Source organism: Drosophila albomicans, chromosome 2L (assembly GCF_009650485.2).
Source record: "Drosophila albomicans strain 15112-1751.03 chromosome 2L, ASM965048v2, whole genome shotgun sequence".
NCBI lineage: Eukaryota > Metazoa > Arthropoda > Insecta > Diptera > Drosophilidae > Drosophila > Drosophila albomicans.
Window position 1 is genome coordinate 27,299,045 of NC_047628.2, and position 24,081 is coordinate 27,323,125.

The 24,081-nt window shown below is 37.9% G+C and overlaps 6 protein-coding genes across 11 annotated transcripts in view; 4 read left to right on the forward strand and 2 right to left on the reverse strand.

Moving 5' to 3' along the window:
• The window catches only part of LOC117563600 (P protein), a 29,686-nt gene extending 18,026 nt beyond the window's left edge, over positions 1–11,660 (forward strand). For all 3 annotated transcript variants that reach the window (XM_034241990.2, XM_034241991.2, XM_034241992.2), the window contains 10 exons: positions 2,423–2,529; positions 4,348–4,504; positions 4,583–4,643; positions 4,703–4,841; positions 5,151–6,055; positions 10,225–10,554; positions 10,617–10,964; positions 11,029–11,176; positions 11,236–11,329; positions 11,390–11,660. In XM_034241990.2, coding sequence (XP_034097881.1) covers positions 2,423–2,529; positions 4,348–4,504; positions 4,583–4,643; positions 4,703–4,841; positions 5,151–6,055; positions 10,225–10,554; positions 10,617–10,964; positions 11,029–11,176; positions 11,236–11,329; positions 11,390–11,474 — 2,374 coding nt within the window. In that variant the 3' untranslated portion in view covers positions 11,475–11,660. The remainder of the gene's footprint in view (positions 1–2,422; positions 2,530–4,347; positions 4,505–4,582; positions 4,644–4,702; positions 4,842–5,150; positions 6,056–10,224; positions 10,555–10,616; positions 10,965–11,028; positions 11,177–11,235; positions 11,330–11,389) is intronic.
• The window catches only part of LOC117563607 (uncharacterized), a 49,930-nt gene extending 29,697 nt beyond the window's left edge, over positions 1–20,233 (reverse strand). The window contains exon 1 of the mRNA XM_034242004.2: positions 19,994–20,233. The gene's annotated coding sequence lies outside the window, so the exon portion shown is untranslated. The remainder of the gene's footprint in view (positions 1–19,993) is intronic.
• Positions 12,860–14,080, forward strand: LOC117563616 (uncharacterized). Its single transcript, XM_034242017.2, has 3 exons — positions 12,860–13,233; positions 13,609–13,695; positions 13,753–14,080. The coding sequence occupies exons 1-3, from the start codon at positions 13,185–13,187 to the stop codon at positions 14,049–14,051; spliced, it is 435 nt and encodes a 144-aa protein (XP_034097908.1). The 5' UTR covers positions 12,860–13,184; the 3' UTR covers positions 14,052–14,080.
• Positions 15,828–19,731, forward strand: LOC117563609 (uncharacterized). 3 transcript variants are annotated; one of them, XM_034242006.2, is made up of 4 exons: positions 15,828–15,942; positions 16,877–17,000; positions 18,678–18,764; positions 18,830–19,731. In XM_034242006.2, exons 2-4 carry the CDS (start codon positions 16,931–16,933, stop codon positions 19,414–19,416), a joined length of 744 nt encoding a protein of 247 aa, XP_034097897.1. In that variant the 5' UTR covers positions 15,828–15,942; positions 16,877–16,930; the 3' UTR covers positions 19,417–19,731. The 3 variants fall into 3 exon arrangements, with proteins under 3 accessions (XP_034097897.1, XP_051858437.1, XP_034097900.1); XM_052002477.1 differs by lacking the exon at positions 15,828–15,942 and adding an exon at positions 15,963–15,979; XM_034242009.2 differs by lacking the exons at positions 15,828–15,942; positions 16,877–17,000 and adding an exon at positions 18,325–18,448.
• Positions 20,234–21,064: 831 nt separating the features above from the next.
• LOC117563603 (uncharacterized) lies at positions 21,065–23,313 on the forward strand. 2 transcript variants are annotated; one of them, XM_034241997.2, is made up of 4 exons: positions 21,065–21,729; positions 21,784–21,924; positions 21,981–22,938; positions 23,090–23,313. In XM_034241997.2, the coding sequence occupies exons 1-4, from the start codon at positions 21,185–21,187 to the stop codon at positions 23,240–23,242; spliced, it is 1,797 nt and encodes a 598-aa protein (XP_034097888.1). In that variant the 5' UTR covers positions 21,065–21,184; the 3' UTR covers positions 23,243–23,313. The 2 variants fall into 2 exon arrangements, with proteins under 2 accessions (XP_034097888.1, XP_034097889.1); XM_034241998.2 differs by having other exon boundaries at positions 21,577–21,725.
• LOC117563611 (peptidyl-tRNA hydrolase ICT1, mitochondrial) lies at positions 23,239–24,054 on the reverse strand. The gene is made up of 2 exons (XM_034242012.2): positions 23,806–24,054; positions 23,239–23,744 (listed from the first exon to the last, which is right to left on the reverse strand). Exons 1-2 carry the CDS (start codon positions 23,965–23,967, stop codon positions 23,298–23,300), a joined length of 609 nt encoding a protein of 202 aa, XP_034097903.1. The 5' UTR covers positions 23,968–24,054; the 3' UTR covers positions 23,239–23,297.
• Between the last annotated feature and the right edge of the window lie 27 nt (positions 24,055–24,081).

Sequence of the window (24,081 nt, forward strand, 5' to 3'; positions counted from 1 at the left end):
GTTAAGTTATTTAAAAAGGTTAGATATTATATAATTCAAATTAACACTACTACTAGATTTGTTAATAATTATCTTATGCATTCTCGAGTTGTCAGGCAATAAAACATTCCCACTTTGTTTCTCTATAAATTCTCATTTAGTCATAGATATTGCGCACTCAGCTTATACAGAAATTCATAGGCTGCAATCTGTGCTTAGACGTACTTAAAATGCAATAATTCAACTCATTAGAATTCAAAAGAAAATCAACTCGGCATCAAACACAGGTCTCAATCAAGGCCTTACTCAGAGCTAAAGCAAAGCTTAAAATGGAAACAAATCCCACACACAGATCTTAAGTTTATTCCAAGTGCATTACAAATTGCCGCACACTAAAATCAAGCCAATGAAGAAGCTGCCCTATAATATTCTATATGTATTATATACAGAGAGATCTGAGCTATCGCAGTTGATCAACAATTTAGCAAGTTCAAGCGAAAAAACTGTCAGATTGTCTGTCGGCGCACGTTCTAAAGTCGAAGACGAAAACGAAGACTCAAAGAACATGTGAGATTTTAGATTGCCTCCATGAAAATCTGTTTCTTTGTCTTTGTTATAAACTAAATTTAACTAAATATAATTTATGAGTTAGTTCATTTAAGCAAGAGAGAGCGAGCGGTCTTTCTAAGCGGCATTTAAATAAACTAAATTAAGATTTCTGGCCACTTGAGTCAAGTGCATAAATTGCATTTACGAGTTTTGTATTCGAGATGTGAGTGCACGTGATTTGCGAGTACTCACTTGATTGTGGTGGGTGGACTCATTCATTCATGCGACGCAGCTGCTGCGTTTGCATTCTAATTAATGCATAGAGAGAGTCATTAAACTTGCATTTGAAACGGAATTGAAATTGAACAGACGACAATTAGCAGACAACTGAGACCACCCACAAATGGACGGACAATAACTAACTATACTCGTAAATCTTTCTCTCTCAATCTGATTGACCTTAGTCGTGCCAAAGCGTGACTTAATTAAGTGCCAGGTAATTCTCAATTGTGATGGCAGAGATTTGCATAAGAATTGCAATCAGTTCAAGACGCAACTTGTTGAATATTGTAATAAGCTAAATGAAAAGCAATTGCAAATGTAGTTGACAAGCCGAGCTAATTATACCCGCTACACATAAGGTAGAAGCTAGAACGGCTGCAGAAAATGTTTGTAACAGCATCCTATAAAGTATATATATTCGTGATCAGAATTTAAGATTCTTGAAAATTTGATTCAGATCAGATAAAAACTTTAAAAGTTTTAGTTGCTTTGGCTAACAATCTGGTATATTTTGGACTCTGTACTATTTTGATTCGGTATAATTTTAGTATTTTGTGGTATATTATTCTAGAAGTTATATAAGAAGTAATTTCGTACTATATCAATATACCAAATATAACCCTTGGTATATTTTTAGTATTTTTGCAGTATATTAATTGGGTATATTCGGTATATTTTTAGCATTTTGTGGTATATTATTCTATAAGTTATTTAAGAAGTAATTTCGTACTATATTCATATACCAAATATAACCTTTGGTATATTTTTAGTATTTTTGTAGTATATTAATTTAGTATATTTTAAGAATAATACCCCAGATTTTTACAATTATTCAAAACGGGTACCGAGTATCTCACAGTCGAACACACTCGACTGTAGTTTTCTTACATTTCAATATAGTGCAGTAAATACTACAGAGTAACTTTTAGTCCACATTTGATGCAACATAAAACTTCAAGTTAAGCTTCTTTGCTCACTCTTAAGCCTATTGCTAGTGCTTCGATTTGCGTCAAATATCACAAAGTGATATAAATGCTTAGCCTGATATCTTCTTAACCATCATCCAAATGGGTTTTCCTTTTGGGTCTCTGTCAATCAGCATTGTGAATGCGTTTTGCGTATGCTAAAAGCCGAATTGAGTTTCCACTTCATAAGCCTTAAGCTGCCAAACACAAAAACGAACGAAAGCGAAAAAAAACCCTTTAAGCGGCATTTTAAAGTAGTCGAAATAAAATTTACAAATTGTAGTCGAAAGTCGTGGCACATAAAATCAATATTTGGTTTTATTGAATTCCTCACACAATTGAGCCAAAATGTGGGCAGCACGTGGCAGCAACCAAAATGCCACGCCCAGCCGCCTAAACAAACAAATTTTGTATTTATACGAGTTTGTTCCTGAGTCTGGGAATGAGTTTGAGTTTTAGTCTGAGTGCGTGTATGAGTATTTGTATTAAAGTCAAGTAATCTTATAAAATCTTTCTGTGTTTCTTTTCCTTTCTTTTCGTTCTTGCCTGCGCACATTTCATGGCTCCCCAACGTGCCACAAACCCACAACTTATGGACACCTCCTCCGCCTCCATCTCGTCGTCGCAATCGTCGTCAACATATGCAGCGAAGTAACAGAAGGTGCCTTACAAGTCTGGCGTACGCTGCCCGAACGCATACGACAGGATCCCAGCCTAGCATCGTTTCGACAGGAGCACGAGCGCTTACACGGCGGTAAGTGTTCGTCTTGCCCCATTGGAGGCAGTCACCTTTCTTTCCCCTCCCCGCAACAACAACAACAACAACAACAACAACATTTATTTATCTCCGTCTTATGTGCTATGTTTTGTACCGTAGCAGCGGAGAGTTCTTAGAACTTTGTCGTTATGTTTGCGGCTGCCTAGAAGAAACGAAACCTTGTTCAATCTCATAAAAAACAAGTATACGCATGTTAAGCTCTGCCACAATGATGATGTTCAACAAATCTCCTAGTTTTTGCACAATGCGGTTGTGGCAATACATTACAACTATTCAATGCATATTTTAGTGCACTTTTATCAGAGAGGTAGTTTAGATAGAAGTAACTTCTAGACTAACTAGACTTGAAGATAGAATTTATTAGCAATAGGAGAGTAACTGATGAAAGAAGACTGTAAGCTGAATCGTGGAAATTGTTATACAAATATGTTTGATTATCAATATTCGTTTTCACATATCGATTTGGTTTGAAATAGTATATAATAAACTTATATTTTCGATGTGCACTGAGCATCTAACCACACAGAATGTACAAACAAAAAAAGTTAAGATCATGTGTGAACATACAACAAAGTAAAGGATATTTAAAACTGAATACGGTCACTTCTGTTATGGTAATTATGAAATATGGTCACATTTACAAAAAAATGTTTGAAGAATGTTTCTATAACAAAAAAAAGAATGGGCAAATTAAGGTTAAAAAAAAGTACTTTACTGAACACCCGATTTCTTTCAATATATATCAATTTAGTACCCTAAACTTTAATATACCAAATAAATGCAGCTAAAACGCCAGAATTTGTTGAATAAATATAAACCAAAATTCATAAAATAATAATTATATTTTTAAAGAGCTTAAACGTTAATCGCAACACTCAATTCCAAAGAAAATTCATCAAATTAAAAGCAAATTTATGATGAGCTCATAAGTTAGTTGGAATTCGTAGTTCCAAAGTCTTTTTCTACATACTTCAAATAAAAAGACACTCCCTCATAAACTACTTTTAAAAGCTTAAGCAATTCCCCTACGATAGAGCATAAAAAGTGCGGCTAGCGGCTGTGCGTATTTTAATATTATTTTGTGTATTTTTTATTGGCCCATTTTTATTACTGTAATTATTGTTTGAATTTTTTATTGCCATTTGCGTCGGCGTAGCATTGACATTGGCCACAGGCTCGACTCAATTCGGCCTTCTTCCTCCCCTCCCCTCCCCTCCTCGAGTCTCGTCTCCCGTCTCCCGTCTCCCGACTTGGTCTCAGGTTGTGTACAGTATGTTTTTCGTGCTTGTTTTTTTTTCGCCAGTTGATTTGCATGGCGAATTGCTCAACTTGCGACAATGTTTATCACTTTAAATTGCTTAATGGAGGTACTATTTTTGGGTTTAGCATATTATGGTAATGCGCGGCCTTTACTATTTCCGTAATGTGATGTGATGCGATGCAGCCAATTCAGGGACAGGGACAGGGATAGAAAGGTTCTTCGTTTTGTGAGCATTGAACCATTAAAGGAAAATTAAATTGCTTTGGTCAGCGCGCGTATCCTTGTGGCCAGCTAAGCGCCTTTTCATGGTCAATGGCAGAGGTATTTTTAGCTCAGTTCAAAGCCAATAAAAGTGGAAAGTAAACTCTAGATGACTGACCATCGAGGCAGTCATCAATGTCGCGTTGTCCAAAGCGCAGCTAATGAATCAATTGACGTACAAATATTTACCAATTCCCCGACTGGGTAGAACATCAAATTGATGCAGCTGTCAATCGAGTTAATCTATTATTAATATTCCATCTCATTTACAGATGTGGAACCCTTGCCCTCCGAAGAGCAGCAGGAACAGGAAGAGCAGCAGCAACAGCAGCCACAGAGGAATGGACATAATGATGGCAGTCACGCCTTCACACAGATTGGCATCAATGTGACCAACGAGGCGGGTCAAGTGCATGTCCTCGACGGCAGGTTCGTAGTTCTGTGCTTTTCGAGTGTCAGTTACGTAATTAGTGCAACCAGTTTTCTGTGATCCCCCCGCTACTCTAGGGACCTGGAGAACAACAATGAGGATCAGCATGAAGAGGGCGAAACCTACTGCAGAAGTCACGTAAGAATGAGTACGAATCAATCCCTCAAAATATATTGAAAGTCCTGTTGTCTTTGCAGATCAAAAAGTATCTGATTTGGTTCAAGATATCGGTGCTCTTGGTTGTGTGGTGCGTCTTTACCGCCTTCCTCATGTCCAACAACGAACATGTCGATCAGCTGAGTCTCATAAGTGTTCCTAGAAACGGCTCCTCAAAAGGTGAGTTACAAATAACATGTACACAGGGAGAGAAAACATTCTAGGCAAGAATAAAATTTTAAATGAAAAGCAAAACAAATCAAGAGTTATTCGTGAGCAAACAAGACTCTAGAATGGGAAATGCCTCTTCAAAAAATGAGTTAGAAATACTTAAACTTTCAGAAAGAAAAACAGACTAAACAGACAGAAAGAGAACAGACTTAGAGGTGTCAAAGGGGTTCGCTTTTTTAAGAATGCAAGATTCCTAACTTCAAGAATTTAGTCTTCTTTTTATGTAATAATCCTGTATTAAACCTTTATCCTTCACAGCCTTTCCCATTACTACGCCCACCCTAGAGCGCATTGGTCTCTCGCTGCGTGGTCCTTTCCGACTGCAGGAGAACGAGTTGCAGCTGAATGCGAGCGTGCCGCTGCCTGTGCTGCAAGTGCAGGTGACGCGCAGCTATTACGATGCCTTGGGCCAGGAGATATACACGGAGAATGCCAGCGAGCTGTGGCAGCTGGACATTGTCTACACCGATCTCATTGATGCCACCAAGGATACGAAAAAATCGCGCACCTTTGAGCTGACACCCAGTGATCCAACGATGCTCTCGTCAGCGAACTCGACGCGTCTCAGCTTCGAGTTTAGCTCGAGTATCGATGGCGAGCTGCCGCTGCAGCTGAATGTGGATGAATCACCCATCTATAAACGTCATGGTGTGCTCTACGCTGCCGCCGTGCTCTGCGGCCTCTATGTGATGATCATCTGGGAGATTGTGAATCGCACCTTTGCCGCCATCATTGCTTCTACCTTATCGGTGGGCATCTTGGCTGCTCTGAACTCGCGACCATCGATGGGCACCATCATGGGATGGATTGATGTGGAGACGTTGCTGCTGCTCTTCGGCATGATGATTCTGGTGGCCATCCTCTCCGAGACGGGAGTCTTTGACTATCTGGCTGTGTATGCGTATAAGATAACCAATGGTCACGTGTGGCCTCTCATCAATTGTCTGTGCTTGTTCACCGCCGTCTTGTCATCGTTCCTCGATAATGTTACCACCGTGCTGCTGATGACGCCGGTCACGATACGACTCTGCGAGGTCATGTCCTTGAATCCTGTGCCCATACTAATGTGCATGGTCATCTACTCGAATATTGGTGGCGCTTTGACGCCAGTCGGCGATCCGCCCAATGTGATCATCGCTTCCAACAGCTACATATCCAAGAATGTGAGTCACGGTCTTTATTCTTTATTAAACTCAAGCATAAACTATGATTTCTGTATTAGAGTTTGTGACAAGATTTAATAGTATTTATTCAGCTCAGAGAAGCTGGGTCCAGTGATTTGAGATATTCAAAAAAAAATTGGTGCCCATTGCTTTAAATCGTTTGCCCATGTTTGCCCAGGAAAAATTTTTTTTTGCCCACCCTTAGTTTCGAAATTATGAAAAATTTTTTTTTTTCGAAAATTCAAAAATTTTTTTTTTCAAAATTTTTTTGCGGAAATCGCTTTAAAATCGTTTGCCCATGTTTGCCCATCTTTTAGTTTTTCGAAAAAATTTTTCGTTTTCGAAATTTTGAATTTTGAAAAATTTTGACATTTTTTCGGCATGAATGACTCAAACTCGATCGCCCACACCTCGAAATTATGAAAACTAAAGCCACAACGGTAGCCTCAAGTGTTTTCAAGTCTGCCCATATCTCAGAATTTCAAAATTTTGAAAAATTTGAAGGTTTTCAACTTTTTTGATTGCCCATACAAATTCATCGTTTGCCCAAGTTTCAAAGTCTCAAATTTTTGCCAAAATTCAAAATTTTTCAAAGTTTTTTGACTTTTTCAGACTGCCCATTCGCTATTTTCGTTTGCCCACCCTTTAGAATTTCAAAATTTTGCCGAATTCCAAAAATTTTCATACTTTTTTGATTTCAGCCTATGGCCCATACAAATTCATCGTTTACCCAATTTTCAAAGTCTCAAATTTTTGCCAAATTTCAAAAATTTTCAAATTTTTTTGACTTTTTCAGACTGCCCATTTGCTATTTTCGTTTGCCCACCCTTTAGAATTTCAAAATTTTGCTTTATTTAAAAAATTTTCATACTTTTTTGATTTCAGCCTATGGCCCATACAAATTCATCGTTTACCCAATTTTCAAAGTCTCAAATTTTTGCCAAAATTCAAAATTTTTCAAAGTTTTTTGACTTTTTCAGACTGCCCATTCGCTATTTTCGTTTGCCCACCCTTTAGAATTTCAAAATTTTGCTTTATTTAAAAAATTTTCATACTTTTTTGATTTTGGCCTATGGCCCATACAAATTCATCGTTTGCCCAAGTTTCAAAGTCTCAAATTTTTGCCAAATTTCAAAATTTTTCAAATTTTTTTTACTTTTTCAGACTGCCCATTTGCTATTTTCGTTTGCCCACCCTTTAGAATTTTTAAATTTTTCCGAATTCCAAAAATTTTCATACTTTTTTGATTTCAACCTATGGCCCATACAAATTCATCGTTTGCCCAATTTTCAAAGTCTCAAATTTTTGCCAATTTCAAAATTTTTCAAATTTTTTTGACTTTTTCAGACTGCCCATTCGCTATTTTCGTTTGCCCACCCTTTAGAATTTCAAAATTTTGCTTTATTTAAAAAATTTTCATACTTTTTTGATTTTGGCCTATGGCCCATACAAATTCATCGTTTGCCCAATTTTCAAAGTCTCAAATTTTTGCCAAATTTCAAAATTTTTCAAATTTTTTTTACTTTTTCAGACTGCCCATTTGCTATTTTCGTTTGCCCACCCTTTAGAATTTTAAAATTTTTCCGAATTCCAAAAATTTTCATACTTTTTTGATTTCAGCCTATGGCCCATACAAATTCATCGTTTGCCCAATTTTCAAAGTCTCAAATTTTTGCCAAATTTCAAAATTTTTCAAATTTTTTTGACTTTTTCAGACTGCCCATTTGCTATTTTCGTTTGCCCACCCTTTAGAATTTTTAAATTTTTCCGAATTCCAAAAATTTTCATACTTTTTTGATTTCAGCCTATGGCCCATACAAAATTTTCATGAATTTGTATGGGGCATAGGCCAAAATCAAAAAAGTATGAAAATTTTTTAAATAAAGCAAAATTTTGAAATTCTAAAGGGTGGGCAAACGAAAATAGCGAATGGGCAGTCTGAAAAAGTCAAAAAAATTTGAAAAATTTTGAAATTTGGCAAAAATTTGAGACTTTGAAACTTGGGCAAACGATGAATTTGTATGGGCCATAGGCTAAAATCAAAAAAGTATGAACATTTTTTAAATAAAGCAAAATTTTAAAATTCTAAAGGGTGGGCAAACGAAAATAGCAAATGGGCAGTCTGAAAAAGTAAAAAAAATTTGAAAAATTTTGAAATTTGGCAAAAATTTGAGACTTTGAAACTTGGGCAAACGATGAATTTGTATGGGCCATAGGCCAAAATCAAAAAAGTATGAAATTTTTTTAAATAAAGCAAAATTTTGAAATTCTAAAGGGTGGGCAAACGAAAATAGCGAATGGGCAGTCTGAAAAAGTAAAAAAAATTTGAAAAATTTTGAAATTTGGCAAAAATTTGAGACTTTGAAAATTGGGCAAACGATGAAATTGTATGGGCCATAGGCTGAAATCAAAAAAGTATGAAAATTTTTGGAATTCGGAAAAATTTTAAAATTCTTAAGGGTGGGCAAACGAAAATAGCAAATGGGCAGTCTGAAAAAGTTTTGAAAAATTTTGAAATTTGGCAAAAATTTGAGACTTTGAAAATTGGGCAAACGATGAATTTGTATGGGCCATAGGCCAAAATCAAAAAAGTATGAAATTTTTTTAAATAAAGCAAAATTTTGAAATTCTAAAGGGTGGGCAAACGAAAATAGCGAATGGGCAGTCTGAAAAAGTAAAAAAAATTTGAAAAATTTTGAAATTTGGCAAAAATTTGAGACTTTGAAAATTGGGCAAACGATGAAATTGTATGGGCCATAGGCTGAAATCAAAAAAGTATGAAAATTTTTGGAATTCGGAAAAATTTAAAAATTCTAAAGGGTGGGCAAACGAAAATAGCAAATGGGCAGTCTGAAAAAGTAAAAAAAATTTCAAAAATTTTGAAATTTGGCAAAAATTTTTTGAAAGTTGGGCAAACGATGAATTTGTATGGGCATAGGCCAAAATCAAAAAAGTATGAAAATTTTTTAAATAAAGCAAAATAATTCTAAAGGGTGGGCAAACGAAAATAGCGAATGGGCAGTCTGAAAAAGTCAAAAAAATTTGAAAAATTTTGAAATTTGGCAAAAATTTGAGACTTTGAAAATTTGGTAAACGATGAATTTGTATGGGCCATAGGCTGAAATCAAAAAAGTATGAAAATTTTTGGAATTCGGCAAAATTTTGAAATTCTAAAGGGTGGGCAAACGAAAATAGCAAATGGGCAGTCTGAAAAAGTCAAAAAAATTTGAAAAATTTTGAAATTTGGCAAAAATTTGAGACTTTGAAAATTGGGTAAACGATGAATTTGTATGGGCCATAGGCTGAAATCAAAAAAGTATGAAAATTTTTGGAATTCGGCAAAATTTTGAAATTCTAAAGGGTGGGCAAACGAAAATAGCAAATGGGCAGTCTGAAAAAGTCAAAAAAATTTGAAAAATTTTGAAATTTGGCAAAAATTTGAGACTTTGAAACTTGGGCAAACGATGAATTTGTATGGGCAATCAAAAAAGTTGAAAACCTTCAAATTTTTCAAAATTTTGAAATTCTGAGATATGGGCAGACTTGAAAACACTTGAGGCTACCGTTGTGGCTTTAGTTTTCATAATTTCGAGGTGTGGGCGATCGAGTTTGAGTCATTCGTGCCGAAAAAATGTCAAAATTTTTCAAAATTCAAAATTTCGAAAACGAAAAATTTTTTTCGAAAAACTAAAAGATGGGCAAACATGGGCAAACGATTTTAAAGCGATTTCCGCAAAAAAATTTTGAAAAAAAAAATTTTTGAATTTTCGAAAAAAAAAAATTTTTCATAATTTTGAAACTAAGGGTGGGCAAAAAAAAAATTTTCCTGGGCAAACATGGGCAAACGATTTAAAACAATGGGCACCAATTTTTTTTTGAATATCTCAAATCACTTGACCCAGCTTCTCTGTGTTCTTTATAATTTCAGTATTAGAGTTTATACCATAAACAATGCAATGGTATAAATATTAATACCAATACTTTTGTTAAAGAAAGCTCATCATCAATTCATTTTTAAGACATTAATTCCTAATTTTCATTTATAGAACCCATAATTTTCCTTAATTGAAATACTTCTTGTAATAATATAAGAGTAACAGGTCTACTTTATCTTAAATTTAAAAAAACATTCCATTGAAAGCGTTGCATTTTTCTCTCTATGTTTTTAGGGCGTCAACTTTGCGGTCTTCACGCTGCACATGCTGCCCGGCGTCATTCTGGTCATGATCCAAACTTACTTGCAGTTGCGCTTCAAGTTTCGTAACATCAGCGATCTGCAGTTCAAAGACTCGCCCGAGGTGGAGGAGCTGCGTCATGAGATCCATGTGTGGAAGCGTGCGGCGGCCAGTTTGTCGGCATACTCCAAGGACGAAGAGCTGGTGCGTCAAACGCTGATGAAGAAGGTGAATCGCCTGAAGCGCAGCCTCAAGAAACGCATGACGGCAGTGATAACGCCAGCTCCAAACTATCAACAAACGCTGGCCAATCTGCAGGCCAAGGTGAGTCCATCACATACTTAGAATTGTTCTTTATCACTCATTTTCTACCTCTACTCTTCTAGTATCCCATTCGCAACAAACAGCTGCTGATCAAGTGCTCCGCTGCCTTGATCTTTGTCATCAGTTTGTTCTTCCTGCACTCGGTTCCAGAGCTGCAGCGTCTCTCGCTGGGCTGGACTGCGCTCTTGGGTGCCATCTTTCTCATTATTCTAGCTGATATCGAGGATCTAGAAGCCATTTTGGCACGCGTCGAATGGTCCACTCTGCTCTTCTTTGCCGCCTTGTTTATACTCATGGAAGCGTTGACTGAATTGGGTTTGATTGAATGGATTGGCAACATGACCGAGGGCATTATTCTGGGCGTGGGCGAAGATCAGCGCTTGATGGTGGCCATATTAATAATACTCTGGGTAGGTATATCTCATAGGAATGTTCTTTAATTCATAATTTAATTCCGGCTTTTCCCTATTGCAGGTGTCTGCTGTCGCCTCTGCCTTTGTGGACAATATTCCGCTGACCACGATGATGGTGAAGATCACCATTTCGCTGGCTCAGAACAGCACATTGAACTTGCCTTTGCAGCCCTTGGTCTGGGCACTTGCCTTGGGCGCCTGTTTGGGCGGTAAGTCTGCCACTTAAAGAGTCTTCTACTCCATCTAAATATTACTATTTCCTAACTAGGTAATGGCACGCTGATTGGCGCTTCGGCGAATGTGGTTTGTGCCGGTGTTGCAGAGCAGCATGGCTACAAGTTCACGTTTCTCGAGTTCTTCAAGTGAGTACAGAAAAAGGATTTATATTTTACCATTCAAAACATAATCCTCTTTACTTTAAGGGTTGGCTTTCCCATTATGATTGGCAGCATTATTGTGACAACGGGTTATTTGCTGCTCTCGCATTCGCTGTTCGCGTGGCATTGATGAATACTGAATGAATATCTATCGATGAGTGATGATTGATAATGGATGTTGGCCATGGACAGCATGGGAATTGACTGTGTCGATTTCTGAACAAGGCGCACTTTACCTCGTTACCTAGAGCAACAATGTTAAACATTCGACACTTATGCATAATATCAGCTGCAGTTCAAACTACAATAATAATAATGAAAACAAAACAAAGCAAAGCCAAACGAGCTGTAAACAAGCATACACTGAGTATGCTACGAGCATATAAAAATTTAATGATACTAAGCATATAATAATAATAATAATAGTAAACAAGAAAAACAAACACATTTATTTTTACACATCATTGTTAGTGTAGTGCGTAGTCTAATGAGAAACAAAACCAAAACAAATGTGAACAAAAAAGAACAAATTTATACATAAATGTAATTATTTAAAATCGAAAACGAATATGAAAATGTCGCTGAACTGTGAAAGAATTGTTATAGTATATGTTAAATGTACGTATAATGGAACAAACAATTACTGTGCTAAAACTAATTGCTGCTCGTATTATATTAATTTATAAATATACAAAATATGTATTAAATATTACAAAAAAAAAACAAATTGGTTTCTTGCTACATTTTCATTTCATTGATTATGAATGTCTCAATGTGGGAATTATTTACATTTTAGTGCAATAATTTGTTATTATAAATTTAGTCAACGCATAAGAACAATAAAATACAAATCGATTGTTTAAAATCAATCTTATACTGTTGTGTCTTATACAATTGAGTAGTAGAGAAATGATAATGCGTGCGCTCAAAAGTATGCAATGATTTTATATATGCGCCCCTATCAAACAAATATGAGCTGCCGCCCGTAAGTATGCAACACTATTTTGCAAACACACTTCGTTAACAGAAGTCGTTAAATTATTACTTAAGACTTTCCACTCATTAGCAAATACCTGTCATAACTTGCACCTGTGATTTGACAGTTAAATTGCAAACATTTCAACAAGTGTTAGCATACAAATACAAAAACAAACAGTGAATACTAATTATGAACACGATTTTTACAAATAGTTTGCAATGCAGTAGCAGCTGCCAATGCACTTCAGCTACAACCATTTATTGCGGGCCATTACATTACATACTACAACCTTTAGTTAAAAGCGAGAGTACTCAATGATATTAGTTTTTGTTTTCCTAAAAAGGTTTTCTTTAAACGAGTATTTTAGCCAAGTGGCTGTGTTTTATTGCTGAGCCCATTTTACGACGATAGGCGTCAGAAGTTTCTATCCATTAGTCAAATGATGAAATCAAGTTTGGCCAATAACAGCAGTATAAATCCTCAAATGAGTCTCTGGTGCGTACCTCAAATCCTTTTCAGTTGCGACGCAGACGCGAATCGCGACGGTTGTTAACGCCACAAGCATTTTAAAAGACTCTAAAAGTAAGACTGCGCTTCGACCTGGCTTTGCATTAAGTAAATTTGTGAGTTGTACGTGACCTGTGCTAAATAAGTGACTGACAAACTTGGCCCACAAAGAGATTCCGATAAAATCTTGTATAACATTTATTCAAGTCAACAAATCTGGGAAACAACTGAGCTCAGTTCAGCTCAAACTCCAAACGAGACGGACTCAAAAATAATGAAAACAATTGTTAATCGATCGTGGTAATCGAGTGTGTTGTCGTCGAATCTGTTTAGTTAATTCTTCAGTTGCTAATCATGTCTCTGAGAGTCTTTATCCTGTCACTGCTTCTTTGTGTGCTTCATTGTAAGTGAACAACAATTGCCAAAATCAATATGAAAATGTGTAGTGAAAGATTTTGTCCCACGTTATGCCAACTCACGTAATAACCAGTTTTGACGACGCAAACCTACTTTAGACTAGACCTAATGCCTAAGAGCAGGTCAAGTCTGGATGCCGCAGCTTGTGTTAGTTTCAAGTTATTTGCCGGTCTTTGTGTCAAGGTCGCTATCTCGCATCTCTCTTTTTATTTATTATTCGCAGCTCCGATTCACATTGTTTATTAATACTATAAACTGGCATTTAAATTGATTACATAATGTGGAATAGATAGTCTAAGTTCAAGCCTGATTTTAATTAAAAATTATGTGTATTAAACACAAATTAAATTTGCCATTACAGCACAAAATGTCAGAGGTCTTATAGTGCCTGAGGAAGTGGCTTCTGGACTTTCCTACTCCTATGGATTCATTCCCAAAATAAAGAAAGGTGAGTTTAAGCAAGTTAAATAACAGTTTACTAAATTAATTCTTCACTTTCTTATAGGCATTGATTCACGCTTTGGTGTTGGTTGGCGCTTTGGCAAGCACGCTGACTTCCAGCTGCAACTGGAGCTGGGACCTCAGTTTGAAACACGTCCACTTGGCGTATTAACCAAAAAGCGACAAGCAACAAATAGCAAGAATCAACTTGATCGACTGAGAATGTTTCAACAATCTGGATTGGAAAAGTTTCCCGAGAAACCACAAATGAAACCGAATGTAGTTAACCAGCTGCAGCAGCTGTACAAAATGGCGGGTGAATCAACGGAAGCGACGCCTACAACAACTGAGATGTTTAATTAATCTAAGAATTATTTTTTAAGTGAGTAAAGAACGAAATTAAGACCTATTTTTACAGTGTAGATTAAATAAGGTGTCATACTAGGTGAGAGCGTTGCTTGACTTGATGCAAATTCTTGAAGTATTCAAAATATAGTACTTAAAATTGTTAAAATATGTTTAGATTTGTCAAAGCCTAGATTAGCAATAAAAATTAATAGAACTGTTCAAGATAAATCTGTCTTACAAAATGCGTATACGTATTTAATATACTAGCACTCGAAAGTATGCTACATTTTAAATTCAAACAAGTTTGTTACTTCTAAGCTCAGCTTACAACACACATCAATTAAGCTGACTTTCAGTCGCAGCCTGTAAGTATGCAACACTTTTTTGCATGAGGAAAAGCACGCAATTTTTTAGAAGAGCCATCGGAATTTATTGCAAATTTGGGTGTGTAAAATAAATAACCGTACTCGCACTCATTTCAATTATTTTTCTGATTAATTGTTATTTGATATAAAATTTAGCAGAGCGCTATACAACTTTCCATTCATGTGCCCAGCATTGGTTGCCAGATAGTAAAATTGTAAATACTCACGCAGCCAAAATAAACAATAAAAGACTACTCAAGCAATCGGTGCTAATTACAGCCACACTTTAAGCAAACAATTTGCACTTTATCCCGCCTGCAGCTGCCAATGCACTTCACTTCATCCATTTGCTGCGCTCCAATCACCACAGCAATTCTCTAACTAAATATTATTCCACATAAACGTATGTGTGTGTGTGTAAATATTACGTCAAGTCTTCGCTTGGGTAATTAAGCAAAAGGTTTCGAGTCAAAGAGTTTAGTCAGCACCTAAAAGTCTTGCTTAATGTCAGAGCCCATTTATTTAGGTGGGCGTCAAAGGTTTTTTGTCTATTAGCCAAACGATTTGGTTATGCAAATAGTTAGTTTGAGCTTCACTGGTTAGTTGGTTAGTCACGGTAGCCAACTCCATATGCTGATGATAAATCAACGCCTGTGAATGTTCAATGAACTTGAACTGAGCAGCAAAAGCAAAAGGTCGATGCGAATATTTAAGAGTATAAGCAGATAAATCATTCTGAATTGTATAGATTGTAGATAAAAAGAAGACATTGAATAGAATTAAAGAGACAACTAAAAATCTGTATTAGGTCACAAATATATTTGCATTAAATTAAATGGTCAAAATGAGAGTGAAATTTAAGGTCACGCAATACTTTCGTTTTAAAATTGAGTCGATAATCAGTTAAGTTGAAGTTGAAGTTGCAACAGTTTTGGGATGATTCAATTAGGGAAAAGTTTTGGCGTTGCAATTTCCGAGAAATGAGGACAGTGGCAACCTTTCACATGACGCAGGCCAAGGCAGCGCACACCTTCCACTCACACACACACACTTAACACACACGTAAGATGCGAGTGTGCAATTGCAGAAATGTGCCAAAAGGCAGAGCCGGAGTCAACAGCTTGCTGGTCAGTCAATTAACTCGAGAGGGAGTTAATGGAGCAAGAGCCGGTCTCCAACGAAAGAGAGAGCAAGCCCAGAGAGAGAGAGAGAGAGAGAGAGAGAGCGAGTGACGCTCACTCAACAATAACAACAAAGTTACGTGAACGTGATGATAATGTGCTCTGTACTCCACCCAAAAGTTATTTCAAGCCGGAGCTTCAGTTTATAGCTGCTAGCCAGCGACTTTAGCGTGTTGCAAGTCCAATGTTCGCTTCGTTCACTCTCCATTTCAGTTGCGGCGCAGACGCGAAACGCGCAGGTTGTTGTTAAAACCCACAAACAACACACAACAAAAACAAAAAATGTGCGCATAAAAAACACAAACCGAAGAAACCAAAACCAAAAACGAAAATATTTATTTGAAAAACCATTTGAAAAATGTTCGAAACGTAACACAAAATCTGACAGACAGCGACAGCGACAGTTGAGTAATTATGCCATTTGTATGTGGCTAGTGCAAAAAATATATATTTGTGGCCCAAAACAGAAATGCAGATACAATAACAAAATAAACAATTGTCCAAGTTGGAGTGAACAAAAATGTCGACAAACTGGGGGAGCTCACTTAATTTTTTGTTTAACTGCAGTTTCGCTTTCATTTTTACAAATTCGGAACGCGCGTTGTTTGTGCTCTTGATTAGCAACAATTTGATTTTATGAAATCAAAATACAGTGCGTAAAAAGCAACAACAACAATAGCAACAACAACAAATATGCCGAAACAGCAGCAGCGGCAATAAAATCGAGCATAAAGCAATCAAGCGACAAGGCCGCATAACAAAAATTTGAACGCTTCAAAATTTAAATGAAAAACCACAAAAAGTTTAAAAATATATTATAAACTAAATACAACATCAGCACACACACACACACATACACAGTCAAGACGTTGAGCTCATTGACGTCTGCTGGCAAAACCTTAACAACAAAAAAAAACAGCTAGCAACAACAACAACACCAAAGGCACATTGAACAAAAGTGAGAGTGATTTCCAAACCGTTTTTTTTCTGTTTTTGCTGTCCGCTGTCTGTTATTTTTATTTTTTTGATTTTCTGTTTTCGTTTTTTGTTGACGCTTTTTATTCGAGCCAAAGTCAGTTTGCATATCGCGTCGCTTGGGCATATTTGAAATACTTTTTCATATGACGCAGCAATCGCAATGAAACCCAAAATACAACAAAAAAAAACCAGCTTGAAATTATTGCAAAATGTGGCAAATTCTGCACACAAAACAAAATTAACACCAACTCAACCCAACTGTGTGTGTGTGTGTGTAATAATGTTGTAATGTTTCACAATGTTTTTTATTCGGTAGATTTCATGAGCTAAATGCAAGCAACAAATACAACAAATTCTTCAGCTGCTGATCATGTTTTGGCCAAAACAATTGCCGGGCACTGTTAGCCTGCTTTGGCTGCTACTTTGCCTACTCTACCATTGTAAGTAGACGACAACACAACAACTACAACAACGATTACCAAAAATCTAAATCGAATTTCAAGTGAATATTTAAGTGGTGCAATAACCGGTTTAACGACAAACACACGAAACTTAAACCAATAAAAAAAAAAACGCCACTTGATTGGCTCCAAATTGTCGTACTCTAGACTTTGCTCTGTGGCCCAGACTAGACCACGTTAGACCAGGTAAAGCCCCAACAAGCCGGGCCACCAAAGCGCGCTTGTTGAGTCTCTCAAGTTGTTGCCGGTCTTTGTGTCAAGGTCGCCACATCTCCTCTCCTCTCCTCTCTTGCCTCATTCGCAGCTGCGATTCAACTGAACTCAACTCGACTTGATTTGATTGTTAGCTACTCTTTGTTTATTGTTATTAGTTTGCGTTTTATTTCTCATATTTGTTCGGCCTTTTAAGCACACTTTAGAATGGGAGCACAAAGTGCACTTCAAGTGTAGCAAACACTTTTTATAGAGTTACATAATACACACCATAGGTGGAAGTTTGGAATGATCGTAACTACAAAAGTGGCCTAGGTCAGTTTTCAGTTTCATTTTTAACGATAGCCAAAGTTGTGTGCGGCTTTTACCTTGAACATTTACTTAGAATTAATGGCTACAAATTTATCATGGTACTTAATACTGAACTATGTGAGTGAGAGCGAAAACATTCCACTTTAACTTAATGTATTTTAAAAGTTTTGTTATAGTTAATTCAACTAGATAGAGAACAGATACAATTTTAAATATAAATTTATTATACCCGCTACCTATAATAGTCGCGAATTTTAATACATAAAATAATAATAAAAGTCTTTAAGATTCCTGAAAGTTTGGATGCGATCAGATAACAAATGGAAAAGATATTTAAGAAAAACTTTTGTATGGGGAAAAACTTTGCTTTGTTGCTTTGGCTTACAATCTGGTATATTTAGGACTCGGTAGTATATTTTGAATGTAGTACTATATAAATATACTAAATGTTGGTAGATTTTTGTATTTTTGTGGTATATTAAAGTAAGAAACAAATAGATAATAAAAAGCAACAACATTAAAGTTTGTGAGGCAAGAAATAATGGCTATTCAAAAATTCATGCCTTCAAACTAATAAATCAAGTTTCTATCAAGATAATTTTGAAATCAGGAAACAAGCATAAAAAATCAAAAAAAAAATTTTAATAATTTTAAATTTATTGCTGAGTCAGCTAAATAAAAATAATTGATATTTTGAGCAAATATTAGAATACAAAAATAATACAATATAAACGATTCAATTTCTAACAAATTCGGACCATTATTTAATATGTCAACTATATGATATAGTGCTCAGATTCTGGCACCAATTAAATTTCAAATTATAGCTCAAGTCAAGTATGAACACCTGTGTTTCGAGACATTAACCAAACTCTTCAACTCAACTCAACTTCAACTCATGAGTAGGTGTGACCTTCTGTCCGTCTCTAAGCCAAGTTTTATGGCTGGATAATATCTGAGCTTATCCGCTTAGCAATTCGTCACAAAATGACAGCCAGTCATAAAAAAAAGTCAGGCCATAAAACATGCTTGTTGCGTAATACAAACAACAATAACAAAGAGGCCTAAATTGAAAGTCTCAAGTGATGTTTTTGCGCTAATGATTAATGTAAATTGAATTTGTCTTTGCAGCACAAAATGCCGATGGCTTCATTGTGCCGGAGCAGCTGCCGTCGGTGCTCTCGCTGGTCTACTCAAATATTCCCACCATCAAGAAAGGTGAGTCTGTATTAACTTTTGGCCTCCCATCAACTGAATAATGAATTCCTCTCTATGTTCGATAGGCACCGATTCACGTTTCGGCTTTGGCTTTCGACTGGGCGAACATGCGGATTTCCAAGTGCTACTCGAGCTGGGACCACAGAAGGAGACCCGTCCACTGGGTGATCCTAGCAAATACGATCAATCCTTTAACAAGCGTCAAGTGAGCGCCCAGGAACAACGTCAACAGCTGCGACAACAGCAGCTTTTGGCGACCTCGACGGAGCGCAATGCTGCCAGCTGGCTGGAGACCTGGTCGAATGGCATGAAGCCGCAGGAGAAAGCTCAGGCAGCTAAGCCCAAGCCTAGGATCAAGCAAACAGAAACTGCCACGTTGCCTGTAAGACCACAGATGCCAACGGATGCACTGCAGCAGCTGCAACAGCTCTACAAGATGGCCAGCACAGTCAGTGAAGCATCCACAATAACAACAACAACAAGTGAGGCGCCCTCATTAACGGGCGCATCTATAAGCTTGGGTGTCCCCAGTGGATTCAAATTGCCACCGCCTGTTTTAGCACAGGACTCCAATGCATTGGGCGTTATTAGTCCGAAGAAAAGCAGTGCTGACATTACCAAGGATCTGATGAACGTCAGTCTAGAGGCTTAGGTTGTATTTTAGAAGTATTCACATTCATACACCCATATCTCGCTTAGCGACATGGCAGATGCACATATTTTTATTAAAAATTCGGTTTACCCCAGTTTTTAGTCGAAGTTGACGCCATTAAGCGAGGTACAGAGGTGTACAATATTTCCCTTATCTCTCTTTAAGCTGAACTCTATATTTGTAAATATGTAATTCCAATTGGCTTTTGAAGCTATCCAGTTTGTAGTAGTAACAATTATATAAGGCATAAGGCAACATTAATGTGTCAATAGCGAAAATACGTACATAGTAAAGTCATTTGAAAATAAACATTTTTACGATAAAATAAATTGCTATTTTATTATCAGCGCCAGTTACATGAAAACGTAACGGAATACACGAAGTCATAACACTGTAAGACCGTAACCGGTATAAAATACTGAAAAGTACTAAATTAATTTTTTTGGTATTATCCCTAGCATCAAGCTGCAGCGCATTGAAAAATGCCGTTACATGATTTTCAATGGCGGAAATTTAGCAAAAATACTAGTTTATAATGGAAAGCTATACTAATATAATATCAATTTAATGTACTCACTTTATTAAGGGCATAAGCTGCTAATGGAGGCACGCAAGGCAAAAGACATTGCAGTTGAGACACTTGAGCGTTGTGCGCCGCCAAAATTTGCTGGCGTCGAAGGCCGCGCACAAAATATTTTCACAGAACAAAAAAAACAAACAAAAACCCACTTTAGCACAACAACTAATGCACTTTATAACTAGGAGCTATCATTTTATTTTCACATCACTTTACACTTTAAAGAACACACATTTTTATACGAATTTAACAATTTTCTTCTATGCACAATTTTTCGCTGGCAACTTAGCGCGCACTTTTACTTACACTGTTAACTTTACAGAAGCCATTGCAGTTTTTACGATTTCCGTCTATATAACATAGCTGCAGACTGCAACGTGTTTGCTTCTATGTTAGCAAAAAGCTAAAGAAAAATGTATAATTTCCAATAAAAATGCTCTATTTATAAAGAAATAAATATGTAATTTGTTTTTAGCAAATAATAAGATGAGTAACTTAATAGCTTTATTATAAAAATCTTCACAATATAAGCGAATTAATTCGCCTTCCTCATCTTTAAGATTAGATACCTGTGCAAATGCATTATATTTGTAGATGGCTTTATTGGAAGCAGATGCTTAAGATAATGATCTGGGCATTTTTAAGATAACTTACACATGTTTAAGTTTAACCCATATCTACATTTGACAGACAAAATGCATTAATGTACCAATGAATAAATCAAGCACAAGTTTAGTAATAAATATACGAAAAGTGGCAGCCATGTTCATATTCATTGCAAAAGTAATAAGCACAAATAATAAATTTATTAAAAAGACGCATTCAATTGTATTTATTTTTTATTGTTTATTTATTAATTATTTTATTATTTATATTAATTTATATTTATAATTAATTTAATTTTAATTTATATATAAAATTATTCAATTCGACAAAGCGACAAATGTCATTATAATTGTGACGTGTGTGGGCTGCATAACACTGTAGTGCTGCTGCTCTGTTACTTAACAGAGCTTATGAGAAGAACCGTTATCAGTCAAATCAGAGAAGAACGCGCGCAAGAATTTTGCATTTTCCAGTATGAAACAGATTATTGCAGTTGTCGGACGTTGTTTATTTGCATTGTTTTATTGTGCAGTTTGTGTAATTTATGTAACTTTTGTGTGTTTTTGTGTAAAATAAATAGCAACAATGTCCGATGCGCCCGCTGTGCTCTTTACAATAACAATACCAACTGCTCAGGAGGAACAGCGACTAAAGGAAAGCTACAGACGACAGTTGAACGAAGAAGATGGCACAGCAACAACAACAACAACAACGACAACATCAAGAACAACAACAACTTCGACTTTGAGGAGCACGTTGTCATCGCATGCCGAGTCACTGCAACCAGCTGCATGTGCAACACAGCTGACAGATGGGGCAGCGTCACATACCGACGAACTTGCCACCATGCCACTGGACACCGCTATGGAGCACGTGCTGCGCCAGCTACTGCGTAAATTCCAAATATCGAATGCTGTGTGGATGCGCAGCCTAGATTCGAACGCCTATCAGATCACCTTCACCTTGGAGTTCAACGAGATTTACGAGAGTCTGTACGATGCACTGCAGCAGTGGGGCATCGGAGATCGCGAGGGTTCCACGGTGTCAGTGATGAACTGCATCGCCTCCAAGTCGTCTACAGGGAGTAGACAGCAGTCAGAAAGTAAACCCACTGATTCAGCCAGCAGTGAGTAAGTTCTTTAAGGGTTTTATTATTATCCAAACTAACCAATCAACTCTTCTAGTAACAATAACCATCCGCATGGCACCTGGAATCGCTTCATGAACTCGGTGCGCTCACGTCTCAATGTTGCACAAATAGTGCGAGATGTGCGCCAGGATGCGACCATCACATTTGACTTTTGCATACTGCTCATCTCGGCGGCGTAAGAAGATTACAAATCCTAGCCAGCTACACAAATAATTCTTCCTCTATATACAGCATTCTCGCCTCCTTTGGCCTCGTGGAGAACAGCACCATCTTTCTGGCCAGCAGCATGCTCATCTCACCCTTGATGGGTCCAATCATAGCCTCCATCTTTGGCACTGTGATCGAGGAGCGTTCGTTGCGTCGTCTGGGCATGCGCAACGAAATCATTGGCATCCTGATGGCCACGCTGGTGGGTTTCCTCTTTGGCCTGGTCGTCTGCACGACGGACAAGAAATACGGCATTGGCGAAGGACTCACCACGGAGATGTTGTCACGCTGCGATCTCCATTCGCTGGTTGTGGGCATCTTTACGGCCATTCCATCGGGTGCAGCGGCTGCCATTGGCATCTTGGGTGGCAATATTGGTTCGCTGGTGGGCGTGGCGATCTCTGCCTCACTGCTGCCACCAGCTGTCAACTCGGGACTGCTTTGGGCTGTCGCCTGCATCTACAAGATCTTCGAGAACGACGATTCGCTGTACAAGGATGTGGTCAAGTCGCGACACTACTCCAAGAATCAGGCCACCGAGTTGGCTGTCTTGGGCAGCATTAGCATGTGCTTGACACTCTCCAACATTCTGTGCATCTATGTGATGGGCATTCTGGTGTTGAAGGTGAAGCAGATTGCTCCAGTGATTGGACGCAGCAATCGTCAGTTCTGGACGCGTGACATCAAGGTGCCCCGCAGCGATGCCGCCATCATTGATGAGATGCTGGCCAGTCTCACCAAGGACGACACTCAAGTCATCAACGAGGCCTTTCTGCGGCACCTGGATGAGTCGGCGTATCAACACACTTGGTCGCCACGCAGCATTCGCCATAGTTTCTCCAGCCAGTTGCCAGTGGCTGATGTGGCCACCATTCACCGCCTGGAGGAGCTCTACACACAGTCGTTGTCCATACCGGAAGAGACGCGTCGTCCTAATGGCATAGCACGGCGTCACACACGTGCCGGAGACATTCAGGATACGGTAAGCCGAGAAAATGAAGCAGATCACATCCTACAATTAATCTTAAGTCTATAAATATGCTTCGCAGCTCTATATACTCTTCGATCTCTCTTGATTTCAAAGATCGACCTAATAATAACTCCCAAATCTTGTTTATTCTTTATACTTTCAGCGACCCCGCTTCGCCAGCATGCCCTCACATCGGATTCGGAATCACAGAGAACATCTTGTGCCGGAGACTGTGATAAATTTGCCTGTGCCACGCTTTACGGTGACACCGGCCATAGAAGAGCAGCCGTTACAAAAACAACAGGAGGACACTTGAGTTTAAGTTGTTCACTGAACCAAAGCTTTATGTAACAAATTTTCGCAAATAGAAACTAAAAATCAACTCCACTCGGCGCACGACGATCGGCTTTGACCTTAGAGCGATCTCGCTTCAGTTGCAGACGCTGTCGTGCTGCCTTTTCTTGACGCCGGCGCAGCTTTTCCAGAGTCTCTTCACTGGGTGCGACGGGTTCCACCTCTTGGGCACGAATCACGGTGCGAAGCTTCTCAAGCGCATCGGCCAAATTCATTTGCTGGGAGCGCGTTAAATCGCTTTTAATGAAATAGTAGCCCTCCTTGTTGAGCTTATTGGCCAGTACCTGGAGCAGCTTCTCGCGCGTCTTCGTTGGAATCCATTCTGCTTCCGCTAGCTTGAAGCGTATGTCCACTTTGGTGTTCACTGTGTTCACGTGCTGTCCACCAGGACCCGAGCTGCGACTGTAACTGATTTCTAGCTTATCCATGGGTATGTAGCCATTGAACTTGTCACCGCTGCCGGGCTGCAGTAAGACTTGCGTTAGTAAGTAGTATAAATTAATGAATTTAATGTATTTTACTCACTGGAGGCGGCGGCGTGTAAAGCTGCAGTCGAGCATTGGGATAGATTTTGTCGAGCGACAAGTCGCTTTGGTAGGACAGCTGGCGGCCCAGCAAAGTGGCGCTGCTGTAGCCACTGTTGTTCTGCCGCAGCACACTAATGAAAGCACGCGTTATTTTATTCATATTTATTAAAACAAATTAAACTAAATGCAATTGAAACGAACTAACAGCGGCGGCCTGTTACGACAACTACAAACAGCTGTTTGCACATCGCGTTGCCAACTATCACAATTTGTG

What these genes read in the sequence shown, in the direction of transcription:
- LOC117563611 (XM_034242012.2), bottom strand. Translation starts at nt 23,967, where the DNA reads ATGAATAAAATAACGCGTGCTTTCATTAGTGTGCTGCGGCAGAACAAC. An exon ending in TTTACACGCCGCCGCCTCCA is followed by an intron (nt 23,745 to 23,805) that starts GTGAGTAAAATA and finishes GTCTTACTGCAG; the next exon opens with CCCGGCAGCGGTGACAAGTT.
- LOC117563616 (XM_034242017.2), top strand. Translation starts at nt 13,185, where the DNA reads ATGTCTCTGAGAGTCTTTATCCTGTCACTGCTTCTTTGTGTGCTTCAT. An exon ending in GCTTCTTTGTGTGCTTCATT is followed by an intron (nt 13,234 to 13,608) that starts GTAAGTGAACAA and finishes TTGCCATTACAG; the next exon opens with CACAAAATGTCAGAGGTCTT. An exon ending in CATTCCCAAAATAAAGAAAG is followed by an intron (nt 13,696 to 13,752) that starts GTGAGTTTAAGC and finishes ACTTTCTTATAG; the next exon opens with GCATTGATTCACGCTTTGGT.
- LOC117563603 (XM_034241997.2), top strand. Translation starts at nt 21,185, where the DNA reads ATGTCCGATGCGCCCGCTGTGCTCTTTACAATAACAATACCAACTGCT. An exon ending in ATACTGCTCATCTCGGCGGC is followed by an intron (nt 21,925 to 21,980) that starts GTAAGAAGATTA and finishes CTCTATATACAG; the next exon opens with CATTCTCGCCTCCTTTGGCC. An exon ending in CCGGAGACATTCAGGATACG is followed by an intron (nt 22,939 to 23,089) that starts GTAAGCCGAGAA and finishes TTATACTTTCAG; the next exon opens with CGACCCCGCTTCGCCAGCAT.
- LOC117563609 (XM_034242006.2), top strand. Translation starts at nt 16,931, where the DNA reads ATGTTTTGGCCAAAACAATTGCCGGGCACTGTTAGCCTGCTTTGGCTG. An exon ending in ACTTTGCCTACTCTACCATT is followed by an intron (nt 17,001 to 18,677) that starts GTAAGTAGACGA and finishes TTGTCTTTGCAG; the next exon opens with CACAAAATGCCGATGGCTTC. An exon ending in TATTCCCACCATCAAGAAAG is followed by an intron (nt 18,765 to 18,829) that starts GTGAGTCTGTAT and finishes TATGTTCGATAG; the next exon opens with GCACCGATTCACGTTTCGGC.